The sequence below is a fragment of the Myotis myotis genome, unplaced genomic scaffold (genome assembly GCF_014108235.1).
Source record: "Myotis myotis isolate mMyoMyo1 unplaced genomic scaffold, mMyoMyo1.p scaffold_m19_p_7, whole genome shotgun sequence".
NCBI classification, from domain to species: Eukaryota; Metazoa; Chordata; class Mammalia; order Chiroptera; family Vespertilionidae; genus Myotis; species Myotis myotis.
The window spans coordinates 43,360,317-43,374,635 of NW_023416379.1; the positions used below are offsets into that span (position 1 = coordinate 43,360,317).

At 34.6% G+C, this 14,319-nt stretch overlaps 1 protein-coding gene across 4 annotated transcripts in view; it reads right to left on the reverse strand.

The window, feature by feature from the left end:
• Positions 1-14,319, reverse strand: part of GRIK2 (glutamate ionotropic receptor kainate type subunit 2) — a 567,104-nt gene that overhangs the window by 313,358 nt on the left and 239,427 nt on the right. For all 4 annotated transcript variants that reach the window (XM_036318053.1, XM_036318054.1, XM_036318055.1 and 1 more), the window contains 3 exons: positions 10,624-10,805; positions 5,543-5,596; positions 2,454-2,627 (listed from right to left, as the gene is read on the reverse strand). In XM_036318053.1, coding sequence (XP_036173946.1) covers positions 2,454-2,627; positions 5,543-5,596; positions 10,624-10,805 — 410 coding nt within the window. The remainder of the gene's footprint in view (positions 1-2,453; positions 2,628-5,542; positions 5,597-10,623; positions 10,806-14,319) is intronic.

A 14,319-nucleotide genomic window follows, 5' to 3' on the forward strand; every position in this document is an offset into this window, starting at 1 on the left:
AAATGTCATTTTGTCATCAGAAACTTAGTTGTTTGAGGGTAACAATGATTTTCTCACAATCTCTATGAAGTCGCTCAATTTGTATTACTAAATCATCATTTAAGAGGTAAATTTAAAATTTCCCTTTATTTCACTACAACATTAAAAACATAATCTGAAGACCAATTGAAGTAATTAATGAAAAATTTACAGTCATAATAGAAAAAGCTTTCCCACACAACAGGAATACAGAGGCTGGCAAAAGTAGATTTATAGTCGTAAATACTCGAAACAGTTCATTCTTGCATTATTATTTATATATTAATTATTGTATTAACCTCCCTTTGCCACCAACATAGGACCACCTAAGTCTATAAAGCAAATTTTGGTGGATATAAAGGAAGAGATTGACAGTAATACAGTCATAGTAGGGGACTTTAACACCCCATTGATATCAATAGATTGATCTTCCTGACAGAAAATCAACAAGGACATAGCACCCTTAAATGACATACGAGATTAGACGGATTTAATTGATATCTTCAGAGCATTTCACCCCAAAGCAGCAGAATATACATTCTTTTCAAGTGCATATGGAACATTTTCTAGGATAGACCAAATGTCAGAAAACAGAACAAATCTCAATAAGCTTAATAAGAACAAGGACTGATCCAGAGACAGAGAGGAATTGATTTAACTGTCGGGCCTTGGAGGGAAGGTAGGGGAGGGGAGGGGAAAGGGGGAGAGATCAACCAAAGGACTTATATGCAAGCATATAGGCCTAACCAATGGACAGGGACAACAGGGAGGGGTGAGGGCATGAGCGGGGGGTGGGGATAATGTGGGGATATGGACACATATGCATTATCTTAATCAATAAAAAATATATTTTAAAAAAATAAGATTGAAATGTTACTAATAATGAATGGGTTAACAATGGGATCAAGGAAGAAATTAAACAATTCCTTGAAACTAATAAAAATCAGACTACAATAACCCAAAATCTATGGGAAAACAGTCCTAAGAGGGAAATTCATAGCAATACAGGCCTACCTCAAGAAACAAGAAAAAATTTCAAATAAACAACCTACCTTTACACTTAATGGAACTAGAAAGAAAAATAAAAAAAGCCTAAAGTGAGTGGAAGGAGGGATATAGTAAAGGTCAGAGCAGACAAAAAAAATAGAGTCTATAAGAAAACAATATAGAAGATCAATGAAACAAGCCAGTTAGAGAAAGATAAATATCACATGATCTCACTCATTTGTGGAATATAATGAACAACATAAACTGATGAACAAAAATTGATCCAGAGACAGAGAAGCATTGATCAGACCGTCAAATCTCAGAGGGAAGGTAGGGGAGGGTGGGGGTAAGGGAGAGAGATCAACCAAAAGACTTGTATGCATGCATATAAGCATAAACAACGGACAGAGACACCAAGGGGTGAGAGCATGATTGGGGGGTGAGGTGGGGGGCAATGGGTGGATAAGAACACACTTGTAATACCTTAATCAATAAAGAAAAAAAAGAAAAGTTAAACACGATTGGTGAACCTTTAACCAGTATCATCAAAAAAGAGAGCAAGAGGATCCAAATAAATAAAATCAGAAATGAAAGAGAAATAACAATTGACTCCACCCAGAAATAAAAGGATTGTAAGAAAATATTACAAACAACTATATGCCAACAATTGGACAATCTTGACAAAATGGATAAATTCCTAAGTATATGAAATTTTAAAATATATTGATTTGCTTTGAAACAGTATGTATAGCTATAAAAGTTGGAGTTATTTTAACTCTGAATATGTACCACGTCGGACACTGTGTTCTTTTCATTGGTGAAGGGGCTCTCACAGAAGTTCAGGTTTGGAAGGATTTCCTTTGTCCTGTTGGGTTTTGAGGGATGGGATACGGAGCTAGAAGTGTGGGAGGGATTTCTCCAGCATTGACATCTACTCCATGAGCTGTTTCTATGTGCTTGTTTTATAGTTTATTAAAATTACTTGATATTAAAAATTTATTAAAAGTGAATAAGTTCAAGGGATATTTTGTGTAATGTGAGTCATCCATATGGATATCAGATATCAGAAACCAACATATTGAAGAGTGATCATATATTGGCCATAAGGAATCCTTTAGATTTCCAATTAAAATCAGAAGGACAACTGTCAGGCAATATCTTCTTTTCAGTCTCTAATTTATCATATTATGGCACTAATTAATTTTAGAGAAATTCCTACACTGTAGTATTCTAACCATAGTAAAAATGCCTCTAGAGATACTTTGATAAAAGTGTAAATTTTCAATAAAGAACTAATTTTAAAAATTTCAAAAGAATTATTTGTAATAGTAGTTCTGATATGTCTTTAAGGTCAAACAATTAATCCAGCGTTTAGATCCAGAGAGTTTAATAATTTATGCAATATTACTTAGAAACACATAAACTGATGTTTAAGTGGTTATTCATACCGTCATAAATCCATCCAGCAAACCTGAATCGGGTTTCGGAGGTGCCTGCAACCGTTCCATCGACCATTTTTCTATGATGGAAGAGACTTGCGTATTTTCGGTATTTAATATTCTGAACCCTGTCATGTTAACGCCACTGTATCGGTAGGGCTCTACATCAAGAGCGAAGAGGTCCTGAAAGACAAATGTTTTCATGTTATTATCAAAAGAGTATATTTACAAGCATGCATAATTGAAAAAGTCACTTATTCTTGCTTGCCTTAGGATACATATACACACACACTATTCTAATTCCACCAATGCTACAACAGGCTTTTTTATAGCCACCTTTAAGATTTACATGAGCTTTCTTTTCCATGTTAAAGATAGCTTATCCTTAAATATTATGCATTACTATTTCACTTTTAACTAACTAGAGGTATCTTTTCGATGCCCTGCTTTTTTGGCTGGTTATTGCCATTTTATATTTTAGGTGTTTTGTTTGTTTTGTTTTGTTTTAAGAAACAGGTCACAATATATGGCTTATAACTAAATAAAAAATATATCAAAACAGAAAAAGAAGTTAAGAAGACTGTCCTTTTCGGTTGCAACACCCTATCTGGCAACTTCACCACAAGGAACCCTTTAGATTTCCAATCTGTATACAGTGAATGCTCTGCTTTTCCCTTTGTTTTTCCCAGAAGACAGGAGACTAAAGCTATCAAAGTACCTGGATGACACTATGAAAACATGCAGCACATCAGACCTTCGCCTTTTCTCTAACCGATCTTACCGCCACGTAAGAACAGGGGCAAGATTAATGACATTGGTTCTATGTAAAGCTTGCCTTGGACACGTACAGCTATTCAGGTTAGATAACAGGAATAAAATTATGTGGATCTTTAGGTTTTTCTTTTTCAATGTTTGCAGTCAAGCCAAGGATATCTATCCAATGCGGTAAATAATATATTGCAATGTACGCGAAGGGGTAAAAGAGTAGAAGTCAGCAAAAGTCAGAAGACAGATGACTTAATTTTCATAGTCAGAAACAACTGCCTAAAGCAGATGGATTCTGAGCTGCCATCAAAGAGTGGTCAGGCTTTTGAGAGGCAAAAGGGGAAATGTCAGTAGAGATAAAAATTAGAAAATATACAACCTATCCAGGAGACTGATCTAGATCAGTTTGGCCACAAAAGAGAATTCATAAAAGAGAGTAGCAGCAAACAAATCAACTAGAAAAGTTAGGTTAGAATCAAACTAAAAAGGCCTCAATTACAGGCTGTGTTCTATACACTGAACACTAGTTCTTTTCGTATTTTTTTTTCTTATTAAGAGATGCTTTTGATTTCCCTAAAATCTTATGATTATGGGAGAACCGAATTTTGGCAGAATTAAAGTATAATTTGCTGATGAGTGAAGGCTTCCACTCCCTCTCCACCAGCCTATCACTGAGTTTCTTACAGGCCACAAAAATTCTCCTGGTGGGAAGTGATATAGAGATAGTACAGCAGAGTTAACCTTAATATTTATCAGTAAAATGCAACTTACAGCTAGAAGGATCTCCAGTGAAGGAGAATTTTAATACAGGAAGCTATTGTGATCAATTAAATCTTAGTAATTTGATCTGGTAGTTTCAACCCTCAGAAAAACAAGGTGATTACCTGGAAGACTTTTACGTTAACAGAGAAAAAAGCATTCGTTAAATTGGTCAATGGGGAAAGAGAAGAAGATGCATGCTAGAAACACTATGGAGGAAAGAACAGTAGAATTTTGTTGGTGATAATGAGTCAGAGACAAAAGAAATTTTGAAGGAAGTCAGAAGAGGGGTCAATTTAGAGGATAATATATTAAGTTTAAATAATTTGAAATGATCTTAATGACACAACAATTAGGATTATTCTTCAATGTAGCAATACTAATACACAACAATTCAAGACTATTACAGATGGACATTTAGATCTTATTTGAACAAAGGTAATAATTGAAACTTTAAATACATACCATTTCTGAAGAAAATGGTCAAAGATAAAAAAAAAAAAGAAAATAGGATGGAGGCCCAAATTTGGAGATACTTTTTGGAGACAGGCAGGAAACAAATCTTGGAGACATACAGCTATTTCACAGGGAAAGGTGTTAAAAGAAACAGGCTCCAAATGGAATCACTTTTGCAAAGCCCATGTCACCAAACCAAGGCTTAATACTTAGCCTAGTTGCATTTTCAAACTTCCTTGGGAATGTCATCTTACTGGTCTGTTTGTAATTTCCAGGTCAACAACAGTGAGGTAATCTGCCTAAATATACCCTTTTGTCCCCCAATAGGAGGTAACCTTGCCTGAAATAACCCTTTTCTGCATTTATGACTTCCTCTTCCCACGCTCTCTCTGCTTTTAAAAGCCTTTTGTACAACCCCTCAGAGTTCCTCTCCACTTGGTAGACAGGATGCTATCCGATTCAAAATCATTCAATAAAGTCAACTAGATCTTCAACTTTACTTATTTAAATGTTATGTTTTTAATAAAGAGAAATCCGGATATGACATGATAAAGAAATAGAGTAAGTAGGTTTGATAAAACAGCAAAGTCAGGTTTTTGTGCATATTAAGGAAAAACTGTGTGGTGGGTATGTACAGACAAAAGATAAATGTAACATTCAATTTTCTAATAGTTAATTAAATAATATTGACTAAAAAACCAACTAAATATAGACAAATACAATATGGTAAATTTAATCTACTAAAAGAGCAGCTTCAACAAATATGATTTTTGTAAAGTGCATAGAGTTAACCACATAAGAATTTGTGCTTTTCTAAAACATTGATTTCTCAGTGAACTAGTTTTGAATTGCGTTATGTTCTGAAACTCATCTACAGATGAGAGAATATTTTGAATTTAATATCTAAAATGATTTTATTTCAATATCACCAGCTTCTCACCAAGAAATATTAGTTCTTTGTTATGATAATTCCTCCTGGGCTTTATCAAAATAATATACAGTATAACTACAACAGTGTCAGTCATATTATTTCTTCTCACTCAAAAGCCCATTTCCCATTCTGGAAAGTCATAATAATAAAATTAGAGCATTATCTTTATGTTTTATAAATTACTTACCAGAGTGGTAAAGATATAATGATAATATTCTGTCATCATCCCCATAGCTAATGCCTAAGAAATAAAAAATAAAGTAAATATAAGTATACTGATACTAAAGGTACACATTATATGAAATACATTATGTCAATAAGACAAATGAGAACAAAATAGTATGATTTAATAAAGAATCAGTCTATATTATTAAGGTTACATTAAAATTGAGTCAAACTAAGTCTTTCCTCCATAGTTGAAGAAGATTAGTGGTTACTGAAGAAATTTCAGAACTAATTATCTTGATAGAATAGCTATTAGTTGAATGTGTGCAATTGTGAAGCTTATTGCTTTGCATATTGAAGGAGAAATTTCATTTGACACAAACCTGAGATAGCACATCTAAGTTCATTATGTGTGTAATGTGTCCACCATTAATACCCTAATGAGGAACACCATTTTATTTTGATAAAAGGCATTACTCAATTAGGGAAAAATGTGCTGCAAAGTACAATGCCAATAGGAATTTTTTTTAGCATTTTAGAGATGTTTCCCCGACATTAAAGAAGCAGGTGTAAATCACCACTGTCATTCAAAAAGTACAGATAAAAAAAATATATTTTTATTCATAGGCCAATTTCAATCCTCTATGTTTTATTTCATACTTTTAAGTCCTTGTCAATATTAGACTACTAATATTAAAACAAAGACTTTTGGAAAAAGAGTCAGTAGAAAACAAGCATTTTCAGTTGCATCTAACGTCCAATACTGTTGCACACACTAACTACACAAATTCATTCTGGGCGGAGGTGGCATCTTAGCTATTAAGACATGCATGACAATTAGTGTCTTCCATTTGCCTCAGAAAAGTCTAGCCAGCCCCAAGCTCCACTCAGTTTTAAAGCTTTCAGAAAAGAGAACGTCAAATTCACTGTTGCTGAGTATTTAGAAAAAGCTTAGTTAGTGTAAACAAATTAAGCAAACAAATAAGCAAATAAGGCTACACTGATAAATCCATTATTTTTTTTCTGGATATTTAAAATATTGGATTAAACCCATCTATGTCTGCTCTCCAAATTTTATACCATATCCTCAGAGTTCCATCGTTAACCAATGTTGAAGAATCTCAGAAAAAAAATATAAATCATAAAATAGAGTCCTAGTAAATGTTGTCTTGCTACATTAACAAGAAGGAAGTTATTTGATTTATTCTTGAATTGGTTTCTAGAATAACTGAGTTCTAAAGAGGAGACAAATCTCTGGGACAAGGTAACTTAAAAAAATACTGCTGTATATATGTGGTTTGCCAGTGTTATAGAATCTAAAGGACATATTCTGTGTGATAATGCTACTCTGACTTCTTAATTTTCACATTCTCATTTTACCTTTGCTCTGAATTTTCATTTACTAATCCATACATATACATATACATATACATATACATATACATATACATATACATATACATAGCCAGCAACCGGAACGCCAGAATGACCAGAATGACCAGTTGCTATGATGCCCACTGCAGCCAGAGAACCAGCCTGATCCGAGGGTGGGGCTGGACTGCCAACCTTCTGCAGCCCCTCCCTCTGGCAAGCCCCGCCCCCTTTGGGCCCCCACCACCCCGATCAGGCCGCAAACCCTCCCCCCTGCCAGCCCCACCCCTGATCACCCCCCCACCCCAACAGGGAGTGGGACCAGCTGGCCAACCTCCTGCAGCCATTCCCTCCACCCAGCCCCACCCCAGGTCGACCTCCAGACCCCAATTCGGGGCAGGGCCACCAGCCAACCGCCTGCAGCTTCTCCTCCAGGCCCCCGATCAGCCTCCCCAACCCCAATTGGGGGCGAAGCCCACTGGCAAATTGCCCTCTGCCCCTCCCACAGCTGCCCGGCCCTGATCGGGCCCCAATTGGGATGAGCCGGTCTGACAACCTCCCACCATCTCCTCTTCCCGACAGACCTGGCCCCGATCCACCCCAATTGGGGCCAGGCTGGCCAGACCCCACCCGTGCATGAATTCGTGCACTGGGCCACTAGTCTTGTTATAATTATGTATCTTTTCCTGTCGTGTATATATTTTAAATATTATCATAATTCTGTTTTCTTACTAGTATGTGTATCCTGACCTAGGTTTATTTTAGAATAAATATTTTTTACTATCTCTAAGTCAGAATACACACAAGAAAACAAGTATAAAATAATGAATGAATCAAAGAGAAGGCAGAATGGAAATTCTATTAAAGATGATAGGCCTTTCACCTTTCAAATAGCAAAATAAGTCATAGTTATTCTAGGGACAAAATAGCTGATCATTTACATGCTAATTGGAAGCCTAGAGAGAGAGCCTACCAAAGCTCTGTTAGCTGAGTATTAACTCACTCCAGGAATAAAGAAAGGGTCTCCTCTCCAAGGCTGTTATTTTTGTTTTTAAATACATTTTTTATTGATTTCAGAGAGGAAGAAAGAGGAGGAGAGAGAGGAAAATAACAATGAGAGAGAATCATTGATCAGTTGCCTCCTGCACATCCCACAATGGGGATAGAACCTGCAACCTGGGCATGTGCCCTGACTAAGAACTGAACCATGACCTGCTGGCTTATAGTTCAATGTTCAACCACTGAGCAATACTAGCTGGGCAAGTCTGTGTATTCTTAATGTGATCAAGAATTGTTTTGATATTAAATGAAAACAAATTCCTACTCTAGATTTCAGTGCTTGCTTTATTGTATTATTTTGCTCATTAAAAAAATAAAAACAAACAAACCTCACATGCTTTATTACCCAAATATAACACTAGATCAATTTTCCAAATCCAATTAAATATTTTACTGTAGTGAAATCAATATTCATATGGGAAGATTGGACAAACTTCTGTTTAATAAAATAAACATGTTAAAACAGGCATTTACTGTTGGTAATTATATGTTAAAGGACATAATTTGACATCTGAATCTATATCACTCTCTAGTAGTGAAATTTTATCCTACACATGAAAGATTTGAAGATAGTTAAAAAATTCTAAAACACCATGGTGTCAGCAATGTACAGAAAAATTCTAAAAAACAAAGTATAAAAACTTATGTTCAAATATAGGTTTTACCACATTGTAAGTATATGGCCTTGAACAAACTATTTAACTCCCAACATTAGTTCCCTCATCTGTAAGATATCTACACTAATAAAAGACAAAGATGCAAATTGACCGTACTTTTGCTACACCGTAAGCCACGCCCACCAGCCAATCAGAGCAACTATATGCAAATTAACCCAACCAAGATAGAGGCGGGCAGCCACGGAGCTGGAGCAAGCAGGAGGCTTGGTTGCCCCAATGATGGAGGAAGCCAAGCTTCCCTCCCGCCCACCCTTGTTGGCTCTGAGCTCCTCTCAAGACTACAAAGTTTCAATTATAGAAGGTAACTAAATCCCAAAATAATAAAAAAAAAAAAGAATAAAAGGAGAGGCTGAGAGTTTCCATCGCTGGCCCTCAGCCCCTCACCCAGACTGGCCAGGAACCCCAGTGGAGAACCCCCACCCTAAAGGGCTGTGGCCAGACTGAAAATAGCCATCAGCCCCTCACCCAGGCTGGCCAGGCACCCCAGCGGGACCCCCACCCTAATCCGGGACACCCCTCAGGGCAAACCAGCTGGACCCCACCCATGCACCAGGCCTCTATCCTATATAATAAAAGGGTAATATGCAAACAGATCCTAACAGCAGAACGACTGGGAATGAGTGGTCACTATGACACACACTGACCACCAGGGGGAAGACGATAAATGCAGGAGCGGCACCATGGTGGTCAGTACGCTCCCACAGGGGGAGCTCTGCTCAGCCACAAGCCAGGCTGATGCAGCCAGTACAGCGGTGGTGGTGGGAGCCTCTCCCGCCTCCTCAGCAGTGCTAAGGATGCCCGACTACAGCTTAGGCCTGCTCCCTGCTGGCAAGTGGACATCCTCCGAGGGCTGCTGGGCTTCCAGAGGGATGTCTGATTGCCAGCTTAGGCCCAATCTCCCGGGGAGCGGACCTAAGCCAGCAGGTGATCATTCCCCGAGGGGTCCCAGACTGTCAGAGGGCACAGGCCGGGCTGAGGGACCCCCCCCACCCCCCGTGCACAAATTTTTGTGCACCTGACCTCTAGTAAGCTAATAATAATTGCTGTTTTCAAAGGTGCTATTAGGTCTGAATAGTGCTGAAATAATATTAAGAGATCTTACTGCTATAAATTATTTGATTTAGTATTATCTTTTAAGTAGGCAATGCTTATTCTGGAAGGAATCTTTCTTTTTTATTAAATGTCCTGTTAATAAAATTATATAGATTGCAAGTGTACAATTCCATAATGCATCATCTTTACATTGCATTGTGTGTGTACCACCCAAAGTTAAATCTTCTATCACCATGCATTTAACTTCCTTTCCCCTTTACTATCCTCCCACCCCCTTCCTTCTGGTAACCACTATACTGTGTCTATGAGTTTTTGTTTGTTTGTTTTCTTGTTTGTTCATTATTCCTTTAAGTTTTATTTCTTAACGTCACTGGGTGGGATACACATCCTCTGGTATTTCCTTGCTGTTGGACATTGGTCAAGTTACTTAATCTTTTTGAGACTCATTATCTTTATCTTAAAGAAGAGATGGCCCATTTTTCTTTTGGTTGTGATGATGATTAAATATGAGCAAATGTGTAAGGCATCTCACAGTAGATACTAGCTAAATAGCAAATCTTTTTTTTTTTTTCCTACCAGTTGATTTTAATGGCTGAGCTGCTCAACTGTTGACCCCTAGTTTCTCCTTCATTTCAGTACAAAACAGAAATATCTGTGTCATTAATCAATATTCATATTAAAAAACAGTATTTAGCCACGTAAAATAACCTATGAACTACAATCTGTTTGAAGATCATCAATCTTTTACTTTTCCTGCAAAACAATTTATTAAAAGCAATTGTCAGACTTTTTATCAGAAAATTACATCTAGGAAAATACTCTGTGTGTATGGACAGAAAATAAACTGTCCATATAACAATAACACTTTGATTTGCAAACCAAAGTCCAAACTTTAAATGCAAATTTAAAAATAAACTAATAATTTAAGTAATTTAAACATTACCTGTTTCAAAATGCCTGCTGCCATTTCATGGCTACAGTCAAAGATTACATGGAACTCCTTGCCTCTTTTCATTTCTTTTAGTAAGGGTTTTGCATCCTTTGTATCAGCAGGTAGTTGACGAATTTTAAGTCGAAGATTGTACCTTGATGGAGCTTTGATGAGCTCTTGCAAACGAATGAGACCTTTAATGAAAAAGGTACAAAAAAAGAATATTAAAGAAAAGTTGGAGTGGGCCATAGAATCACAAAACATACCACAATGTCTGATTTTCTTGCCCATGTATATGTGCATAATGTAGTATGACCATTGAAATTCCTATTTCAAAACTCTAGATTCCAGATGATTTTCATTAGAATAATCATTTTTGAAATTCTATAAGGTATTTTTCAAATTATGAAATACATAAATGACTATGTATTTAACATAAATCATTTAAATATGTAAATGAAGGCTGTCAAATTGTCTTCCTCTGTACCTCAATACTACTATATGAGTTAACATAAGTCATTTAAATATGTAAATGAAGGGTGTCAAATTGTCTTCCTCTGTACCTCAATACTACTCTCAATTGTCTCCCTCTGTACCTCAATACTACTCACTGTTAATAGCTTGAAATATAAATATTCCATATACTTTCTGTGCTATTTCAAATATATACTTAGAGTTTTGCTTTGTTTTGTGTTTTATATTAATAGTTGTTTTGTGAAAATGTCTTACACACAGTTTTAAGTCAGTGAATATTATTCTAGTTTGTCCATCATTAAGAGTGTTTTATAGAGGACATATTTTGTGTAATTATTGTCTATTGTTAGAAACTTTGGTTACTTCTTTTTTTGTTTTTTGTTTACAAGTAATGGTTTAGTAATTTGGTGTATTTTCAAAAGTCAAATAATATTCCTTAATAAAATAGACTCTAAGTAGCCTGAACCATAATGAAATTACTTTAAGAAATAAACTTTTTAATATTGTTTTCTAGGTATAATATTAAATTCAGAAATTAATATAACCACAGACATTGGTAAAGCAAACATTTTCCTAGAGCAGTAGCTCCTGATTACATTAAAAAATAAATCAAACTAATAGACACATATTTAATAGGTCATAGAAATGTCATGCACTTAAAATAACAAAGAAAAATAATTGACTGTATTCCTTTATACAAACTTCAAGTAATGAAACCCCTTTAGGAAGTGATACAAAAGACACAATATATAAAAGAGCTTGATAAGAAAAAAGGATCATCCAATTATATTCAAGCTTGAACCAAATTAGCAATTTCCTTTTCTCTTCTTTCTATTCTTTCTTCTTATCCACCTACCTCTTTTTCCATTTTATTTCTATATTTTTATTTCTCCATTTCTATCTTCCCTGAAAAGCTATTTTCATAAATATTAATATGACAATAATAATAAAGGAAAAGATTTGTAAGTAACTAACCTGGAACATATCATTATAACTAAAAACCTATCGTTTATTAAAATATATAAGATCTAAAGACTAAAATCCAATTATAAAAGTTTTAAAATAAATAATATATTCTCATATATTTATGCTGTGTGCACTTTAATATAGTGCAGCATAGGTAACAATAAAATTAACTTAACCAATTATTTTCATCCACAAATAAGACATACAATTTAAAAACCATACAAACTGAAACTTATCTACTATCTTTTGCTTTTAAAATAGCATCCCATAAAAATTACTTTATTGTAGATTATTTTACAATTTTGCCATTTAAAATTCTCCAAATAACGATGGTATAATTTACAAAGTATAGTATTATTAGTTCATTTTGTTTTACAAATTTAAATATTTATTAATATAACAAAGTAAATAGTATATAATTAATTGATATTAAATGTACCCTTTAAGCAATACAATTCAGTTTAGAGAATTAACATGTATATAATGAGTACAGATTATATTATTTAGTATATACATAAAATTGAGCTGTACAAAGGTAAAAATAAAAATATCTGCTACATATAGCACCTGCTTAATTGTAGCAGAGTTTAACATTGGACTTATACAATCTTTCAAAGCATGTATAAAAGTACCAGATCCAGAGGAAACTTTAGTTTCCATGGTAGATCAGCAGTTCTCAAAGTGTGGTCCGCAGACCCCTACATCCTTACGTTTTCATAATAAAACTAAGAGATTATTTGGCTTTTTTACTCTCATTCCCTCTCATGTGTGAAGTGGAGTGTACTAGAGGTTACAAAATGTATGATGTTACAAGAGATTGAATGAGAAAACAGGTATGAAAATCTAGCTAACTCCCATTAAATCAAACATTAAAGAAACTTATGATAATATAAAGCAATGCCACTCTTCTCACTGTTTTTTGTTTGTTTGTTTGTTTGCTCTGGAAAATATAGGTATGTTTCATTAAAAACATGCTATTTATGTGATTAAATAATGGGTTTACTATTGCCATTATTAAATGAATCAATATGTATTTTAAATGTATGATTTTTTACTTTGAATATGGTATCAGTAAATATAACACATAAGTTCTTTTAGATATAATCATGAAATATTAAGAATGTGAAGTACTAAAACCAAAATGTCTAAGAATTATTCGATTGGATTATCTCTAAATTGTTCATAGCTGGAAATTTTCATTATTCTAACAAAATTATTTATATAAACACAGACTGATCAATACCTGATCAGTAGCTTTAGCTGAAGAAAGAAGAGCAAGCTGCCCTTGGCTTATTTACCTCACAAGATTTTGTGCAAGTTAAATGTAGACTTAGGGGAGTTGGCCTATCATAACAAAAAATAGCCTGGGTATTGTATTTGAATCTCAGTTCAAAAATCTATGATCTGTGTAAAAGGATAAAACCATCTATGTATTAATATATAAAACACCAAAAAAAGAAACTGGCATATATTAGATTCTCAAATAAGTGGCAGTTGTCATTGGTGTTATTTTTATTAACATAGGAAGAATATAGTTATTTTTTTTTAATGTGCTAGTTATTAAGTCTGTTTTAGAAGGTATTTGACACTGATTTAGACTGAAAACCTAACAATATTTTAATCAAATTTTTAAGAGATGAACTTATTACCAAAGGAAAGGGGTTATATAGTTACAAATTAGTCTAGCAGTTTTTTAAGTTGAAAAAGCTCAACTAACTCAGAAACATAAATTTTATGAAGAATAAAATCCATCAAGAGTATTTGTGAAATTCGCCTTAAGTATAAATACTGCCAAGGATATTCAAGTCTCTTAAGAACTCATGTGGATAGTCCCTGGAGCCATAAAACAATAAATGTTTACTTATTCTCTTCACACATATACATCCCTGCTGGCATTAATGTAACAGATTTCAGTTTGCCCGCTTCCCTGGGGAATAATATCGAAGCTCTAAGAAAATAACTGTTGCTACTAGGAACTGCCATTTCCTAGTGAAGAATTTAAGTGAAATATCTTCATTCAACATAGATCTACTGCATGTCTTCTATGTGGCAGACACTGTTTCACTGATAAACGCTATGACTGAAGTTATATTATGTATTCAGTCTCAACTGCATGATATCAAGTTTGACTTTGGCATTTTTTAATACAAAAGTTGTTCCTATAATGCTTTTCATAATCAGTTTTTGGAATCAAAGTGGTTCAATAGCATCAGAGAGCAGAAACCTGGACACCTATTTGAATCCTAAGAGCAGCATCATAGTTTTAAG